The following is a 20,338-nucleotide window of genomic DNA, read 5'->3' as shown; positions in this document are numbered from 1 at the left end:
TAAATATTTACTAAAAAGTTATGCAATCAAAATAAATAATAAATTAATTATTAACAACAGAAATTTGAATATTATTTCTACTGTTATAATTTAATTACTTTGTAACTAATTTTTTTAATATATATTTATTTTATTTAAATTAAATTAAGAGTATTTTTGTAGTTTTGTTCTGGTACACATTTAATTTATTTACTGTTTCTGTTACATGAATTAAATCTACTATAAAAATGTCCATCATGAAGATAATACGTCCTTTTAGAAACACTATTTAAGAATGATTGGAATTACTAATCAATTGTTTAGCCTCCATTAGTGATAATAAATTTTAATCATTAGTATGTAAGTGGAAGACTTAGATCATCCACTTAGAATTTTATTTTAATTGTGGGATACTATAATAAAGTTGTAAAGAGTACTCAAAAGCAGTAGAATCCAACCAACTCACAGTACTGTTGAGAATCGGACAAATCAATATTTAAAAATGGTTTGGTATAGGAAGTGTTCTTGTTACTTTGTGTTTTTTCTTTCGTTTTCGTTTCTCTTCGATGCTAATAAAATTCTAATCAAAACGTAATGATCCGTATTGTATTTGGACGATTAAACATGTAAATATTTTTCACTGCAACTTAACAATAACTTACTGACAATAACAATATTTCAAATCAAGTTAAATTTTATAATATATATATATATATATTAATTTATTTTAAAAAATGAGTTATTTTCCCTCATAATAGCTTCACTGGAGATGTTTCCGGAGTTTTGTGAGGAACTTTACCAGATAGTGGAAATCATTTACATTGTAATGTGAGTTTCGAGAAATTAAAATTATAGATAATATAAAATCTCAAATTTTCTATATGTGTTGCATCGAAATAACAACTCTATATTTCAATTTTGTTATTTTACATTACCAAAAAAATATATTTTTTATTATTTTTTCTGACATTATTTTTTATAAATAATTATTGATAAAAAATTATGGAATTTTTTTAAAATATTTTACGAATATATTTACAAATTTTATATTTTTATAATAAAGGAAATTATCTGTTAATTAATTTTTTTAAATATAATAAAAATTTTTTTTTTAAAGATATTTATAACAAATTTTGAAAAAATCTCATAAAAATTTATAGTGTTAGATAATCTTGATTCTAAAACTGATTTCAGATAGTATCTACTTTGTTTGGTGCTAGGGTGAAAAGCTCCAACTTTTTATGCAAAACTAAAGAAAAAACAAACTATATAGCTTCAATATTTATAAAATAATAATAGACTATCATTTCATATAATTGATTGTGATTTTCTATTATAAATAATTATAATAATTCAAAAATAATAAATACAAATAAAATTATTTATCTATTTATTTATATTTATATAAATAATTTTCTTTCCACTTACTATTTTTTGCGTTACCTAGGTAACAAGCAATTTTGTTTGTTTTTTTTTTTTTTTTCTGATGGAGCAATTGCTTCATGGATAAGTATCATCTCTGTCTAACTATTATGGTAGACACAAAAAAAAAAACCTACCCTTCAGCTCGGTACTGAAAAACTGTACCGAATCATAAAGAATGGTGGTACCGTGATATTTTTAGCTCTGTTTGTTGGTTAGATAAAATCTTTTCAACAAAATTATAAACATGAGAGAAATAAATAAGAGTAAAGATTGTTTGGTAAAAATAAATAAATAAAAATAGGTGAAGTGATTGAAATTCCGAATATATGGAGATCGTATATGAGGTGTTATTTGTTTTTAAATTTAGGGTGTTATTATAATTTTATCTTTAAAAATGTTATATTTGGTTAAAAGAGAAGTAAATATTTAAATTGTATTTGGGTTCGATTTTTAAATGATGGAAAAGTATTGAATATATGAAAATAAATCTCTAGTTAGGAATTTTTTATTTTCATAAATAATGTCAATATTTTGATTTTAAATCGGTTGAAACAGCATAAATAATTGAAAAAAAAATTAATCATAGATTTTTTATTTAAAAAATTCATAACTTATGTCTTACATTTTTATTCAATCATAAAAATTTAATTATTTGAGCTTTTTATTCTGATTTTTTATTTATGCGCAACTTATTTATTTGTAGTTATATATTGCTTAGGATATGGTTAATTGGGATGAAGAATTGCTAGACTTATTATCAAATGTAATCTAACAATTAATTAATATATTTTTAAAATCCAAAATTGAATAAAGTTATAAATAATTAAATATTAAGGAATAAAAACTGTGAAATAAAAGATAGAAACCAAATTTTGAATTTTTAAAATATAATAATTATAATTAAAAAAGCACAGATAAAATATATCTTTTACTAAAACCATGAGATAAATATTTATTTAAAATTTAGAGGGGTTATAAATAAAATTTTATTAAAAGAAAAGATAGGTGTGTATCTACCTCAAAACTAAAAGTGGTGTGATGTTCTTTAGGATGATTTTAGAGTAGCCGAACACGTAATTTTTTTCTAAATAAAAAAAAAAAATAGAGAAGGGCTTTAGGCCATTAGACTTTTCTTTGTGAAAAAAAGTTACAAAAATTAAATCAATAAGGGATAATATGTTGAATGTGGTATTATTATCCCATAACGAAAAAGTGAATCGAATCACAGTGAAATTATGATACTTGAATTATTATATTTTTAAATAAAAAAATTATAATCAAACTAATAATTATAATTTTTGACAAGAGTAACCACTCGATCCTAATATAATCAAATTCTTCATGACATTTATCTACCTCCTACTAAATAAGATTAGCTGAAAAAAAAAAGACGTGAACTAAAATGGAATTCCGAGTTTGTGGAAAACTGTCTAAAAGGAGATAGATTTATATTTCTGATGCATATTTTAGAGACAGCCATTCAAATCGATGAATGTGACACAATTATTACAATTGAATTATATCAATGCCCCACCCAATAGTAGAAAAGACAACAAATTAAAAAAATCAAAGGAAAATAAATTGCATGCCTCGATTAACTTCAATAATATTTAGTTGAAAATATTAGATATTTTTATTCCAATTATAATAATAATTCATTTGTTGTTATGTCGCATGTTATTTTTTGTTAACAAGTTAAACTGATAAGTACTATTTATTGTTTAATTCATGTACTAGTATTCGTATTAGAAAACTATTATCATCAATTTGTATAATAGACTAGATGAGTATAAAACCACTCGTTTTTTGAACAGGGCAAACAAATTGAGAATTTTTAAAATTGTTCAAGAGAATTGAAAAAAAATAATATTATAATAGTAGAATAAAAAAATTGTTAAACTCTAAATTCATTTTTTTATAAAATAACTTATCACTAATTTATCGTTTTTTTATTTCAAAACGGCTATATTATAATTTTAAATTCTTTATTTTTTTAAGTTTTCTCTCTGTCATTCAATTACGATATTTATTAATTATAAAAAACTCTATATTTTTTTAATTACGCTAAAATCATAGTAATTTTTGTAAGGACTAGGTTTTTATTGTAAGTGTGTAAAATTAGAAAAGTTGCAAATAAGTTTGATATATGTTTAACTTTAGTATTTAAAGTATATATACAATGCTTATGGATTATGTTTAAATTTTTATTAGAATATGAAAGTTTTATTAATTTAAGGGCCGTCAGTAATTTTGGAATGTTCAGTGTGGTTAAAGGAAGTTGAGCCTTGATGTTTAGATTGTTATAAAAATAAAATAGAATCAAGATGAAAAGGGTGAGATTATAAGTATAAGGGTGCATATAACAATGTAATAAAGTAATTTCATTTCACCGAAACTCAAACTTTTGTTCTTTCAGTAAATTTTGAAATAAGTCTATTTTAAAATTTTGAACCAATTTAGCTTTTAATATCTCAAAATATATGAATTTAGTTATTTTAATAAAATTTTGTTAGGTTTATTTGATGTTTCGTATGTATTTCAGAATCGTATTTAAGTTTTTTATACTGTTTGACATATTTTTACTTCAATATTAAGTCAAATATAACTATGAAATGCCTTTGAAATGTCAAATAAACTTAAAAAAATTTGATTAAAATAACTAAATTCATGTATTTCGAGAGATGAAAGATTAAATTAGTCTAAAATTTCGAGATGTACTAATTCCAAAATTTAACGAAAGTTAAGGATAAAAAATATATTTAACTTTTTTTTTCAAGTCTCATTCACATTTTTTACTAATTTATCCTTTTTCTTTTATGCTCATAGAAGATCAGATTCTCTTCTTCCTTTACTACAGAGCATCAGAAATTAAACTCTTGCCATAGGGTACGTTTTTCTAACTTTCATCTTTTCCTTTTTGATGAAGTAGTGTAAATAGGGTTTCATCTTATTTTTAAAATATGAAGATTAGATTCTCTTCTTCCTTTACCATGGAAAATTATTTCTTAACAATTTTTTTTGACAAACTTTTAATAATATTGATGTGGTGGTATCTCATTAGATAAAAAAGAAAAGGTTAAGTATGATTTGAACAGAGAAGAGAAAGATTTAGTGTGTCTTTAAAATAAAAAAAAATCAAAATTTATAAAAAAAGAAGTTTGTTAAACTATCAAACTCTCTTTTCTACAGAGAATCTGAAATTAAAGTCTTTTTCTAACTTTCGTCTTTTTCCTTTTTATGATAGAGTAGTGTAAATAGGGTTTTGTGGATTGAAGTGAACCTTTACTTAATCTTGACTTTGGGGTGTTTGAATTTTTGACTTAGTGAAGAGAGAAGGTGCTCTTGTGTTATTCTGCTTCAATAATTCTTTTCTAGATTTTATTTTTGTTAGAGTTTAAGGAAAGTTTTGTTAGAAAATCCAAATTTATATTTTTCTCTTTCTCTTTCTTTTTCTATATATATGTATATGCATTTACATGTTTATAACGTGTTACATTTTTCAATTCTAAAAATTACCCCTTTTAATTTTATGGCCATAGCTTCCATTGTTTTCAAATAATCTTTAAATTTATATGATTAAATTAAAAAACTGACAATTTATTCAAAAATTTAAAAGTATTTAAAAAATAATTTAAACCTCGTCTTTCAATTATACTTATTTATTTTATTCCAAGTTTATTTTTAAAATAACAACACCCACACTAATATTGAAACTGGTTTTTTTTTTTTGAAAATGACCCACAACAAACTGGTTACCCTTTAATCCTTACCCAATTTGCCAAAAAGAAAGCAACACGTTGAGAATTCCGTTTTGCCAACTAATTTCTAGACACGAACAATAATATGTACGATGCATGATTGGAGAAATTATTTTACGTTATCTGACCAAATTCGTGTGAAATTATATATTTCTTCAATGTCATTGTTTTTAATCAATATTATTATGTATTTTCATTATCATGTATTTCCTTTAACTGTTTTGTAACTTTCATTATTTTTAACTAATACAATGTCTTATAAATTTCTCGTGTATTTAAACATGTTTTACAAATTAAATAAACTAAGTTTTCTCGAAATTTTAATATTTTAACGTCAATAATTCAAAATAGGCTTAAATATCTTTTTGGTCATCATTTTCGTAGTGTTTGTTGCGGATTGTCACAGAATGTTTAAAATGATCATCATTTTGACCGAATGTTTAAAATGATCCCCATTTTCGCAATTCGTGTTTTATTTAGTCCTTTCCTGTAACGCCGTTTAAATCATTAACGGAACATTGTACCACACCTATACAGTACACGTAACGTAACATACCCTAATACAAACCGTGTCACCTGGTTTAAATCATTAACGGAGCATTGTACCACACCTATACAGTACACGTAACGTAACACACCCTAATACAAACCGTGCCACCTGTACAATGTTCCGTTAATGATTTAAACGATATTACAGAAAAGGACCAAATAAAACACGAATTGCGAAAATGGGAATCATTTTAAACATTCGGTAAAAATGATGATTATTTTAAACATTCTGTCAAAATGAGGACAATCCGCAACAAACACTACGAAAATGAAGATCAAAAAGTATTTAAGTCTTCAAAATATATATAAATATTTTATTATCAAAATTAAATATTATAAAATAGGAGTTTCTTATTATAATTAGATAATAGATTCTTGAGATACGAGAGTTTACGTATAAATAATAAATAATAATATTTTGATAATTTTTTATATTATTTAAAATAATATTTTTTAAATGATTTTAAAATATAAGAAAAATGATATATTATTTAAAATATATTACAGAAAAAAAAATCGACATTTAGTTGTTAAAAAATTATTATTTTTTAAATATATATTAGAGCACGTTTTATAAGAAGCTCAAAAGGGTTTCTGTTGTTAGATATGAACAATTTCAGCGAAACAGTAACCACAATGAAGGAGATATATGATTGTTTGCATTTTCAGATCTTGCCCATATGGCTTCACGTGCAAATATTCTTTTTTTACTTCACCACAAGATATTCTTATTTTTTAGAGGCCAATATTTATTTTTCTCGGCTACCACAATTCTGCACAAAGACCAGTTGCTGTGTGATTTACCCATGAACTAAAATCTCATCACACTCAAATGCTCTCAGAAGGTAAAAGTAGAAATGAAGAAGAGGTTGAAACGGGGTGGGGTAAAGCATTGGATCTCAATCTCCTCTTTCTTATCTTCCAGCTGTTTGTTGGAGACTGTGTGGTTCTGCTAGAGTGTAGATCTCATTGCCTTCTTCAACATCTTATTTAATTTGTTTTTAAAATATTATTTTTATTATTCAAATTTCATTCTCATTTTACTTCAAATTTTACAGAAGCAGACCTTCTGGTACGTTCTGTAATGTCAGTACTAACTGATAAAACAACTACCTATTAACCATGTTACAGCAATAGAATGGGGTTTTCTCGGTTTAAACAGGGTTCTGTTCTGTGTATATCATTGGGAAAACAGAGAGAAAATACTGATAAAAGTAAAACGTGAATGAATGAATAAGAAAGTTGTTAGAAAGTAGATGGATAGATTTTGTTTTATAAGCGCATCGATGTTGGTACCCGAGAAAACTTATAAAACTAACACGTGAGTGAATGAATAAAAAAGTGGTTGGAAAGTGGTTGGATGGTTTTTATAACAGCACTGAGGATCGGTAATCACTGGATTATAGCTGTCTGGTTTTCCCGTATTTGGTCTGGGTAGAACAAAGCAGCAAGAAGCCATGAAAGTGGTAGAAGTTGAGAGTATAGCACCAAGCTCTGAATCCAAAGAGTTACCGACAGAGGCATCTTTCGCCCTCACCTTCTTCGACATATTATGGCTAAGGTTACCCCCTGTTCAACGTGTCTTCTTCTATGAATTTCATCATCCAAGTGATGTTTTTTTCGATACCCTTCTTCCCAAACTCAAACGCTCTCTCTCTCTTGCACTTGGCCACTTTTACCCTCTCGCTGGACACCTCACTTGGCCCACTCACTCCACCAAACCCCTCATCGTTTACAACCAGGGTGATACTCTTTCACTCACTGTAGCTGAATCTGACGCCGATTTCAACCATCTTGCAGGGACAAATTTCACCGAAGCTACAGAAACTCACCCTTTTGTACCTCCCTTGACCATATCCCACGAACAAACCACGCTTTTTGCCGTGCAAGTTACTCTCTTTCCAAACGCTGGATTTGCCATCGGAATAACCTCCCACCATGCTGTTCTTGATGGCAAGGCTTCAACAACATTTGTCAAATCGTGGGCGTATCTCTGCAGAGAAGCACAACCACCCTATTCTCTGCCAGCGGAATGGGTTCCTTTCTTTGACAGGGAAATAGTGAAAGACCCCACAAAAATAGGAGAAAAGTATTCCCGTGATTGGTTAAAGATGGGTGGACCCAACAACAGAAGCCTCAAGGTTAGCGAGATGCCAGTTCCGGAAGAAGCAACTAGAGGCTTGTTTCATTTGTCTAGCTCCGGTATCGAAAAGCTGAAGCAGATTGTGCAGAGTAAAGAGAACAACACCAACCTTCACTTGTCAACTTTTGTTCTAGCTGCAGCCTATTCGATGGTGTGCAGAGTGAAAGCAGAAGGTGGCCAAAGTACAAGCACTGGTTTCGGTCTGAACGTTGATTGCAGGCGTCAGATGGAACCGCCTGTTCCCCCGACGTATTTAGGGAACTGTGTTGGTATCACTGTTGCAATTACTGAAACAAAAGACTTGTTGGGGGAGGATGGGCTTGTTGTGGCTGTGAAAGCACTGAGTGAAGCTTTGGGAACATTGAAGAAGGAGGGTTTTCTGCACGAAGCAGAAGACTGGTGGAAGATGGTGTATGAAAGTTACAAAGTTGGTGACACAAAGACAGCTGCATTTGCAGGGTCACCGAGGTTTGACATTTACAGTAGTGATTTTGGTTGGGGGAAACCAACGAAGGTGGAGATGGTGTCTATTGACAGAACTGCAGCGTTTTGTTTTTCAGATAGCAGAACTGGTGATGGTATTGAAATAGGTTTCGTGACCAAGAAAAAAGCTATGGAGACCTTTGCTTCTCTCTTTGAAGAGGGTCTTCGATCTTGAGTCTCTATCCTATTGGTTTGGGTAGATGTTGTGCTTTTCAGGAATAAGACTCTCTATCATTTGGTAGCTTATTGTCATCTGAAATGTTGTGTCGGTGTGGAATGATGAAATAAATCATTTGACAACCATGTATTAGCAGCATAGGTGTTGATTATCCCCATGTTTGGGTAGATCATTTCTCTTTTCAGGAATAAAAGTCTGGCAAAACTTTTTATCTCTTATACTCTATCATTTGGCTAGTTATTATTATCTGAAACGCTGTGTAGGTTTGCAATAGTAAAATAAATCATTCCACTATCGTGTATTAGCACTGGTGTTGGTTATCCCCATATTTTGTTAATGTGAAGTCGTAAGGTGAAGTACTGGTGTTGATTTTTGAAAATGTTGATCCTCCCCCTCAATTTTTTGGGAGGAAGTATGAAAAGTGTTAAAAAGGAACAAAAAGAGAAGAAAGAAACTGGGTGGGAACGAGGACAAGGACAAAAGGAAAGAACTGATGATATAATCTTACAAAAACGACTTGTTAGATTTTGTGAAAGATTGATTAGAAATTAAGGTGTGTTGTTTTGACTGGACTCTTTGTAGGAACTGGAACCATTGTTTCTTGGCATTATGAACAAGCTAGTTCTTCGAGAAATACAGATGAAGATTCAATGGACAATAATTTGCCAAGTCGAAGAATCCAAACAAAAATAAACTGATATGATTCAGTCGAGGCACATTCTACACGCAGAAATAAACTTTCACTCCTAACATGATAAAATTACAATGACTAAATGACCGACTAATTCACCATGTAACTAATACACACATTACAAATCTTAGACATAGATCGACAAAAGGATGAGACTAGAAAGATTTTTGAGTGAAACACGAATCCACCAAGCTGTTTGAAAGAAAAGGACGGAAATAGTTCGGAATCACTTGGATGAATCTAGATTTTGTTTGTCTGCTTCCGTATCAACTTGTTGATAAATATAATCTTATTTATAATTTGTTGCTTTCACAACAATAATAAAATATAAGAGTAAGATTGAAAAAGACATTTTATTATGATTGAAGTGTTTTAAACATAGATTTTAGCACAATATACAATATATGGTCTGTGTTCTGTCTTTATAGATGCAATCTAAACTAAAGAAATAATAAAAGGTCATTCAACAACGAATACTTAAGACAATAAACAATCTCTATAAGACCATTTAATTGTATGATTGAACTCTTCATCATACTTTTAAAACCAATCATCACATAATTTAATATTTTATATAGTATGGCATTACACATTTCTCCCACGATGATATTTAAGATTTGAGAGATTTGGTGTGAAGGAAATTATCATCTATGGAATTTTTGGAACTGCTGGGTCTAAATTGGATTGTTTAAAGTATGAGTTATATAGAATGGATAAGATACGTCTAAGAACTTAAAAATGTAATACAAAAAATGTTATCAAAACGAAAATAAGCTAAACTTAGAAGAAGTGAAATGCAATTGGAACTGCACAATTCATCTCGTAGCTTTAAACACGTACATTGAGGGTAGGAAAAAAATTGTTGTAGAAATGACACGTACAAAAGATTCATGCAAGAAATGACACCTGTGAAGTGTGAGGAGAATTCATCAGAGAAGATTAATAATAGCTAATAGCTTAGAATCAACACATTTGAAATGTATAAGATTACAGGGCACGTTATGCAGAGAATATAATGTATATCTGTTTCAATTAACCACCTGCATCAGTTTTCTTTTCTCTTTTCCTTTTTTTCTGTTTGGTCCAAGCAACAAGAAAGAAACCATGCATGTGGTACAAGTTTTCAGCATAGCACCAACTTTGGATTCAGAAGAATTACCAACACAAACATCGCTTCCTCTCACCTTCTTTGACATACTATGGTTAAGGTCACCTCCTATTCAACGCATTCTCTTCTACCAATTCTCTCACCCAACCCCACCCTTCTTCCATACCCTTCTTCCCAAACTCATAAACTCTCTTTCTCTTGCACTAGGCCACTTTTTTCCTCTTGCAGGCCACCTCACTTGGCCCCTTCACTCCCAAAACCCCATCATCAATTACAAAACGGGTGACACCGTTTCTCTCACAGCAGCTGAATCTGATGCTGATTTCAACCATCTAGCGGGCTCAAATCTTTGGGAAAGTGAAAAAATGCACCATCTTTTACCTCACTTGACAATATCACACGAACAAGCTACGATTTTAGCCTTGCAAATCACTCTGTTTCCAAACTCCGGATTTTCCATTGGAATAACCTCACACCGTGCTGTTCTTGATGCCAAGACTTCAACATCGTTTATCAAGTCCTGGGCTTATCTTTGTCGAGAATCACGCGCAGCCACTTGTTTGCCACCTGAATTGTGTCCTTTCTATGAAAGGATACTAGTAAAAGACCCCAACCAAATAGGGGAAAAATTCGTCAATGATTGGTTAATGCAGGGAGGATCCAACAACAGAAGCCTGATGGTTTGGGATGTGCAATCTCCGGAACATGCAACTGGAGGATTATTTCAATTGTCTGGTTTAGATATTGAAAAGCTGAAGAATTGTGTCGTGTCTAAGCAGGGACAGAACAACAACATCAATCTTCACTTGTCAACGTTTGTGTTGTCTCTTGCATATGCATGGGTTTGCAGGGTGAGAGCCGAGGAAATGGAAAACGAGAGAGTTATGTTGATTCTGACAGTGGATTGCAGGGGTTGTTTGGAGCCACCTCTTCCTCCGACCTATTTTGGTAACTGTGTTGGGTTAAGACTTGCAACTGCTGAAAGAAGAGAATTGTTGGGGGAGGATGGACTATTTGTGGCTGTGGAAGCACTAAGTGAAGCTTTGGAAAGTGTGAAGAAGGATGGTGTTCTGAATGGAGCTGAAAATTGGTCATCATGGTTGCTTGAAGCTGATGTGAAGGCGATTGGAGTTGCAGGGTTACCGAATCTTGAGGCTTATAGTTGTGACTTTGGTTGGGGAGGACCAAAGAAGGTGGAGACAGTGTCTGTTGAAAGAACTACAGTGTTTAGTCTTTCAGATAGCAACAGTGGAGAAGGAATTGAGATAGGTTTTGTGTCCAAGAAAACAACAATGGAGAACTTTGCTTCTCTCTTTGCTAAAGGACTTCAATCTTGAGTTCCTCCCATGGCTTTTCAAGAATAAATTCCATTTAGGAAAATTATGTTTTGAAATGTAGCATGTAACAGCTTCTTCTTTGAAATGTTCTGTCCTTTCATAATAAAGAAGTGTTTATGGAATGTGGTTTGAGAGATATTGTTAATGGTTATGGGAACATAGCATAGAGCAAATACTTATTCACCCTTAATATAAAGTGGACAAATAAGTTAGGGTTTAGGGTTTTTAGTGTTCATACATCAAAATGAAGTTTAATGAGAAAGAGAGCTTTCTGGGACCAAATCAAATGCTCTGAAAAAGAAAACTGCAGAAATGAATTTTGAATCTAATTTGAAATTTCAGATAATTGATGAACGAAACACTCTTTTTGTGAATATTTTTCTTTTCACCCACGATCTTTTTTAAACTCTGATATTGATGGACAAACCTTCATATCTCTTTCATCAAAAGATGCTGTTTGACAATTTTTTTTTACTGAATATATTTTGAAAAATTGTTCGAGACAGAATAAGAAGAAAAAAAATAAAACATATTCATTTACAAGGAAACTCTTATGTATACATTAATATGTAAAAATGTTTTCATGTCATTTCTTTAAAATTTTATTTACTAATTTGTGTATAAGTTAATTTTAACTTATAAAAGGATATTTCATTTATTTTTATCCAAACAAAAAGAATCATATTTCTAATTGGAGAATGAAAGGTATTTTTTCTTTTCAAGGAGGTTGATCATACATCAAGTCTAGATCAGGTATAAATTTTCAAACAAAATTTTTACGTTGCCACACCTTGCAGATACAATTTTAATTCTTTTTTGGATTAAAACATATAATTTATTTTTTTTGGATCTATCTCACTCAGATCTCATTACCAAGATTCACGGATGTTTAAGATAATCAGGCCTTTTAAAAGTTTTAATGTCAATTGTTGAGACTAAAAATAAATCATATTTTGAAAGAAGACAAAAATATTCAATTAAAATATAACTCTGACTTAATAATTTTAATATTACTACCTCTGGCCAAAAAGTGAGGTATGACATTAACAATCTAACCACCCTCCCCTTACTTCTACTTTACGGAAATTTATTAACAGAGGATGAAATTACCAACTTCAAAAAAGTTGTTTTTCTACAGCTAAATCATAATTATGATTAAACCTACATTTATTAAATTAATCAGAAAACAAAAAAAATGAAAAGCTTGACCCATACACATAAAAAAAAAAGCAGGCGACAAATCATAGGGCATGCGTCCGACAAAGCAAGTTATGGAAGACAAAAATATTAGAAAGACAAAGCAAAGAGGTGACACATATCCCAACAAAACAAACCATTTGTTATGTCACGAGTTCTCTTCTATTCAGTCTCAAGAGACAAAACCTACCGTTTTTCTCTTTTCTTTTTCTTTTCCTTCTAAGTTTCTTTTGGATCATCTTTCTGTAGTCTGCTCATAACAGTAACTGCATGTCACACAGAACTGTTGAATGGAAGTTTAATTGAATCACTTCCTTATTAAGAAATATTAAATAAACTTTTGATTTTTTTTTCTTTTAATGAGTCAGTCATACAATTTTAGTCACATGGTTTCTAATTGTGTTAATTCGATTCTTAAGTATTCAAATGTACATTTTTTATCTTTAAGAAATTCAATTACAATTTATATATTGAGTTTTCATATATCAAAATTGTAAAATTTTAATTACTTCATCGATTGGGATAACTTACCCATGATATGTTTGAAAAATTAAAATTATACATTTACAGCATATAAAATATTTAACTAGAGAGTTTTTTGTTATCCGCATTTAACTAGCTAGCATAATTAAAACATGACACTAAAATCATTGCAACAATATTTGAAAAACCTGATTATCATGAAAAATTAAAGTAATACATTTGAATGCTAAAAAAATATAGAATTTTAGTTAAAACTAAAATATAATTAGTGATTTAGAAAAAGTAAAAGCCAGCACTCATAGACCGTGTTTGATCATGTTCTTTTTTTCTCTTCAAGTTGAATCTCAAAACAAGGAACAACTTTTAGTGTGTGAGGGAACCTGAAATTTCAGATTGTAATGGCTTGAAGCATGTGGATAAACTGCATTTTAGACGAACTAAATCACACCTTTATTTTTTTTCAGTGATTCTTGTATTAATTTGTCATTCAAAGCCTGGTACTAGAGATTAAAAAGATATTAATTTCTCAAGAAATTAGATATAAAGTTAGTTTTGAAAATCTAATTACTTTTTTTATTGGAACTTCAGCGTCTTTAATCCTTATCCCTTAGGAAATGACCTCACTTTATAAATATCAGTACCGAATGCTTTAGAGTACAAAAAGAAGGATAAACTTAAAAAAAATGAAGGATTATCTTGATGGTGCCAAAAAGATAAATATTTATAGTTTTTATTTGCTAAAATAATAATTATTTCAAATAGATGGAGAGTTTCTAATCGGGTAGGAGTTTGCTTAACGTTACCTCTACTTTTAAGTGTGACTGATAGCTTTCGTTCTCAATATGCATATAGTATCAGGATTTATTTGGATGAATTCATTAGTAAAATCTTCAAGGAGAAAAATACATAAAAAAGAATGAAATTAATTTTTGTAAAACTTTAAACTTAAGTTATGTATAAATTAGAAAAAGAATATAGCATAAAATACATGCTCTGAAATTTGACAAAATTGCAGTGAGCGTGAGTGACTATGACGCTTGATTCTTTAGAGATATAATAGAGCGATTGGCATTGAAAAAACTGTAACATGATTGGTGTGGCGGTGCCTTAGTCCAAGTGTTTGGCAACTATTTTTTCATGGAGGTTACTGTCTCAATTTCTACCATTATGGGGGCCACTACCATTTCTATATCATTCTTATAATACACTCTGAAAATGAAAACCTAAAACATTAGGTTTTGCATTATATTATTACACCGCAGTTCTTCTGCTGGTTAATTAGGGTAAGAGAAATGATGATATTAATGGAAATTATGCAGTTGTAAACACCCTAAAAACCTAGAGGATGTGGACAAAATTGTAGTTGTAGACTGTTTTCTAATCATCACACAACACAACATACAAATAACTTCTTTATTTTTCTCTATCTTTCTTCCTTTTGAATCACCTGCATATTACACTGTAGTTGTGATTACGATTTTAACGTGTTCTATACAGTTGTGGAAGCTATCATTTTTTTACGTTACAATTGATATTACAGTCGCATATTTTTAAAAGCTTCATAGCTGTATTGCAAATTCGTCACGAATCACCAAACTTCCATTGTTGATGAGCTTAGACTGACATGCAAAATTGAAGTTAGGAGTTGGACAAAGACACAAGATAACGTTACAGCTTACAGATAGTACGGTTGCTTCTGCTTCTGATGCGTTCTGGCAGTTTATAAAAGTGGATGATTAGTCACGAGCTCTGCGTCTGACCCAGGGTTTCTATGACGAATCTGGAAACCATTTTTTGGATCATATTGTTTCCCATACAAAGAAACCAGTCATTAGTCTGTTTATCATTTCTTTTTTTCGGATAAAACACTAGACACTGCTTGTTCATAGTCTTTTATATAGCCTCGGAAGCTTTCACGGATGACAGAAAGGAACCCTCTATTACAGTGTAAAGAATGTATATATAACCATTTTCCTTTCTCCTTTCAGAAAGTAGAAACTTGATTTTTTTCTTCCTTCTTTTCACCTTTCGCTCATGTTCTCTTGGCCGTTTATGTCTTAACTTCTTAATGTCCTACGTTATATATTAGGTATATATGATGTTCTTTTAGCTGCAAAACATATTCATATCATAGTACTCCCTTCTTCTTCGATGGTTTAAATAATGAAGCAAATTTATAACACTGTTTAGAAATGTTTGGGCTTAGTGACTGTGGAATAACTTCTTGAGCATCCATCTCTTTCAGATAATCACTCGAACCATGATGTTTTTTTTTTTTTTTGTAACGTATGCGTGATGAAAAGGAATTGGAGCCAAAGAGTCGTTTGCCTTTGTTCTTTTTGTGGAATTAAAAGAAGGCCCACTTCTTTTTCCATGGAAATTAAAGAACATTGTATCTTTAGGAATATATATAGTCTGCCTTTTTCTATTTTCTCATGCTTTTACATGTCAAATATATGCAAATTAGAAGATATTTTGTTTAGGGCATATAAGAACTTTGCTTAACACGTATCTATTAATTAAAGAAAAATCAGGTTGGTTGCTGTAGTTTTCAGATTTATTCCTTGTTTGTTAGGATGAATTTATCCATGTTAGAAACCATGAGAAGGAAAATTGTAATGAAGGCTATACTGGAACTGAGATGGTTTAGGGTTTTGAGATGAAGGCTAATCCAAATTGAAAAGTGAAAGAACATAATAGCAGTCTTTGCCAAATGAAGAAGAGAAGAAACTTGGGTTACGTTTGTGCATCAGACATATGATTAATTGACTTTGTTTTGATGAAAGCATGCGCCATAGGGTTAATAACTGTGTCAGTGTCAGCTCAATGAAAAGCCTCAACTTGCCTCCCATGCATATCTCTCTGCAAAAGTTGTGTGGTCCTGTTTGTGCTCAGTGGGTGTACGTTTCAAAAGATATCACAACATAATTGGTCCCTCACCTACCAGTACCTTTCCCTTCTCCGAAGTAGCTATCATACACATAGACATGACAATGCCCTTGGACAAGGCACCACAACTTTTTAAGTCTCGCCATTACTTATCCCAACTGGATTTCTCTGTTTGTCTTCTAAATCCTCTCCATGTGATGCCCTTACTCTTTCTGTTTTATCTCAACTTCTTTTTTTTTACCTTTTCTTTTCATCTCTGAGCCACCAACTATGAACATCCCATGCTCCAAAATATAGTAACTGTAAAAGGAAACAGATAATTCTGCCCAAGAAAAACTGTCGAGTGAAAACATTACGGATGACATATCAATCAATGATTTGTTTATACAAAAATCATTGTCACCTTTTGTTTTTTTCGTCAATCCAAAATCTCTTTCGATCTATTCTGCTGATAACTGTTATTTCGACAATACAAAGATTAATTTAACTGTCGACTCTTGGTAAAACAAAACTTGGGATTATTGTTGCAATTGGGTTGTCCAAAACTTGACTGATCAATGATTATGAGGCTGTCATGTCCTTCTGAAACTATTCATGTTCGATTATGAGAATACGTTAATGGAAAACTTCTTATACATTAATATGTTAAGAGATGCAGATATTAGTTAACAAGGCTTTTGCCCTTAATAAGAACAACATTTTTTGTTGATGCTTGCTACATCTGTGGATCCCCATGTGATGTGTTCAGTCACAAAACCTTTTGTAGTTGTCGATAAAGTGTAATCAGGCGTTTTAGAAGTGTGTATAGGAATGGTCCCCTTCTGATATTATTAACTGTGTTCATTAGGTTAAGCCCTAAAGCAAGCACTTTTTTTTTGTTAAATTAAAACCTAACAAATATAGTGAAAAATCTTTTGTACAGAAGTCAAGCCACTTTCCTTTAATAACAAACTAAGAAAACTTACCCCGAACACTTTTACCTTCCAAAAAATTAAAGTAATTTGTAACAATTTTTATCAGTAAACGTTACAAAGTTGTTTAATTGCCCTACATTAAGTACTCAAGGTTTGTGACAACAAAATATCAGAATATATAGCAACTATAACAAAGGAAATGATTGCCCATTATGCCTGACCAAAAAATGATAAGACAAAGACTACCATACTTATTTGACCAATTGGGATGTTTGCCACGTGTCAAACTATGCGCCATTGCTTTATCTTTCAGTGTGGCGTGGTAGTTGAATTCCGGCATCTTCCTTTTCCAAGCTGCAGACTCCAACTTCCACACTATTATGTGCAATTAAAGCCAAGTCAAGCTCGATCGCAAATATCAAATTTTGTTCAAGCTTGTTATTCAAAACCACAGTGCAAACTTCATCCTTCTACCTTGTGGTGCATGCTTGGTATGAGAACAGGCACGTGTTCATGTGAGTTTGCAGATTTACGATCAATTATATATATATATATATATATATATATAACTAGGGTTTGTATAAATTAAATTTAATATTCAAGCGTAGCTACATGTTTAGCTTGTGAGCTTAAATATTAAATAGTTGCATTATTTTTCCTGATAAGTTTAATTGCACCTTCCTGACTGTGATGCAGCCTTTTGCTGCAGTTTTCTTTATGTATATATGATAGATAGATGCCTCTGCTTCTAATTTCTAAATTATTTTAGAGTATTTTAATATACAACTGCATTTGATATGATTCTTTTTGGTATTTCATACAAATGTTCTTTAATCCCCTCAAAATCACATATATAGAGAGAGAACTATATGCTAACATCCATTAGTTTTCTGCAAGTCAGCGATCTGTGTCGCCTTCTTCATGCTTCCACTTCCAAAGGGAAAGAATATGGATTTTAAACAATATTTATATTTGATTTATTTAATTAACGCCTTTAAATCTGAGTAAATTTTATGGAATCATCTTCTTAGTATTTCCTATTATTTTATTTCGTGTGTTTCCATGCAGATTCCTAGGATCGAGAGACAACCCGTAAATCCGCACAAGGGACTTAAAATTTAGCAGTTTCATTGTTGATGGTACTGTGGAACAGAATTTTGACAAGCATAAAGTGGAAGGACAAAACTCTGCACCTAGCTACCAACAATGAGATACATAAGATCATGATTAAGAGCCCAAAAGAAGTGGATTTTGCTTTAAAACAAGAGGGTGGTCATTCTCAATCAATTAGTGATCCTGAAAAGGCAAAGGCTTCATCAAGCTCAGTAGCACAATGGCCAAGATTGAAGGATCCAAGAATTGTTCGAGTCTCTAGAGCCTTTGGAGGGAAAGACAGGCACAGCAAGGTCTGCACAGTAAGAGGGTTAAGAGACAGACGGGTGCGATTATCAGTACCAACTGCTATCCAACTCTATGATCTTCAAGATAGGTTAGGGCTCAGTCAACCCAGCAAGGTTGTTGATTGGTTGCTGAATGCTGCTAAGCATGAAATTGATGAACTTCCACCACTGCCACTTATTCCTTCAGTGAATAACTTCACCCTTGGTTATCATCCATCTGCTGTTACTTCTAATGATGCCACAAACCCTCACTCTCAGCAGAATGAACAAGTTCTTAATATAAATAGCAGCATTCAGTGGCAAGGTTCAGACCAAAATTCTTCATGGAAATTAAAGCGTAAAGAAGTTTCAGGAGAAATGATCAGCACTGATCAGGATGAGCAAGGAAGCAATAATGAAGGTCCTAGCACACATGTTATGCCAAATAATCTTTTGCCAAGGGTTAACCATAATTCATTCTTGGGCCTGCTAAATGCTATGCCACAAGGTTACCAGTGGGAAGCTTCCGCTGGTGATGTTTCTCATCCTCAGTTGCCAAACAATGGATTTTCTAACCAAACAGACATACATAACGTTGTACCTTTCCCAACATCAACATTGTCTTTATCAACAGGGAATTCTCAAATTCTGCTGTGTCCTCCGGGAGCAGCACAGCCATATTTCCCATCACATTTTACAGCAATGGACATGGATCAGAGGCAAATCAACCACCACTATCAGATGATGAGTTCAGGTTCTCAAAACCCATTGGCGAATTCTCTCAATCATTCTTTTAGCTTTGCTATGATGTCTCATAAACCCCTCCATTCACCCAACAGCAGCAAAAGCCCTTCCGACAAACACCAAGATTTCCCTTCCAAGTGAGTGATACACAAAAATACAAAGTTTATCTGCTCCTTCTCGCACAATGTGCATGGATCATGAAGACTGTGAGAAAGCTTCTTCAATTACAAGATGGTCCACGTTACGGCGAGTTTGAATAATCATTTCGTTCTTGAATGCGTGTTTGGATTTCCTTCTATTTCTTTCAGTTATATAGGTAACCCTTAAATTTTCCCTTTAGTTTTTTGAGCTTATATATTTGCATGAAACGGTCTTACATATGAATGGCTTTCTATGGGTATAATATAATATAAGAGTTCTCCTTTAAGCGATAATGAAGAACATAAGAACTAAGAGAATGCATATATTCTGCAGATCTTTAACTCTTTATGCAGTAAGATATTTTTTCTTTACTTACATTGTGCTAAAGCAATTGGATTTTAGTTCATTCACAATAAATAATTTCTATCTGTTTAACATTAAAGACATAAAGTAACACATTAAAGTAAATTTATAAAGCCTTAATCTTCTAATTTATTTTTATAAGCATTACATAAATCTCTGAAGTTAAAAAGAATAAAAAGCTTATTGTGATCCAAACTTCTCCTTAGAGAACACATGTGTTATTGTCGTATTATTCAGCCTTCTTTTGTTTGTCTTGTTATTCCGTGAGATGACATAAAACGAAAGATAATGGTTCATGCGCGGTCGCCAGCGCAGCGATCTACCATAGGTTATTGTCTGAAAACCGTGAATATGACTTTCCCCGCCAGTCACTAAAAGGTGACATGAAAATAACGTATCTCTAAAATTGCTGCACAAAGCAAGGAAATTAAACAGGAGATAGGTGTGCATTATTAGGGAATATTTTTATATTAATTACATTATATGGTACTATGTACTTTAAAGAAAACTGAGCAAGAAAACAGAAGTTCAGAGTACTTACGCCTTCTGTATACGTTGTCTCGGAATAAAGGTTAAG

The 20,338-nt window shown here is 31.4% G+C and overlaps 3 protein-coding genes across 4 annotated transcripts; all 3 read left to right on the top strand.

Annotated features, from left to right (window-relative positions):
* Nucleotides 1-6,745: 6,745 nt before the first annotated feature.
* On the top strand, nt 6,746-8,733 carry LOC114185131 (phenolic glucoside malonyltransferase 1-like). The gene has a single exon (XM_028072665.1). The coding sequence runs from the start codon at nt 7,169-7,171 to the stop codon at nt 8,510-8,512; it is 1,344 nt and encodes a 447-aa protein (XP_027928466.1). The 5' UTR covers nt 6,746-7,168; the 3' UTR covers nt 8,513-8,733.
* Nucleotides 8,734-9,610: 877 nt separating this feature from the next.
* LOC114186114 (phenolic glucoside malonyltransferase 2-like) lies at nt 9,611-11,802 on the top strand. The gene is made up of 2 exons (XM_028074139.1): nt 9,611-9,624; nt 10,121-11,802. Exons 1-2 carry the CDS (start codon nt 9,611-9,613, stop codon nt 11,649-11,651), a joined length of 1,545 nt encoding a protein of 514 aa, XP_027929940.1. The 3' UTR covers nt 11,652-11,802.
* A 5,564-nt stretch (nt 11,803-17,366) lies between these two features.
* Nucleotides 17,367-19,660, top strand: LOC114184042 (transcription factor TCP13-like). 2 transcript variants are annotated; one of them, XM_028071274.1, is made up of 2 exons: nt 17,367-17,649; nt 18,203-19,660. In XM_028071274.1, exon 2 carries the CDS (start codon nt 18,271-18,273, stop codon nt 19,396-19,398), a length of 1,128 nt encoding a protein of 375 aa, XP_027927075.1. In that variant the 5' UTR covers nt 17,367-17,649; nt 18,203-18,270; the 3' UTR covers nt 19,399-19,660. The 2 variants fall into 2 exon arrangements, with proteins under 2 accessions (XP_027927075.1, XP_027927076.1); XM_028071275.1 differs by having other exon boundaries at nt 17,379-17,637.
* The last annotated feature ends 678 nt before the right edge of the window (nt 19,661-20,338 follow it).

Source organism: Vigna unguiculata, chromosome 5, assembly GCF_004118075.2.
Source record: "Vigna unguiculata cultivar IT97K-499-35 chromosome 5, ASM411807v1, whole genome shotgun sequence".
NCBI lineage: Eukaryota > Viridiplantae > Streptophyta > Magnoliopsida > Fabales > Fabaceae > Vigna > Vigna unguiculata.
Note: the sequence above shows the minus strand (reverse complement) of the source record. Positions and strands in the feature narration are given on the sequence as shown.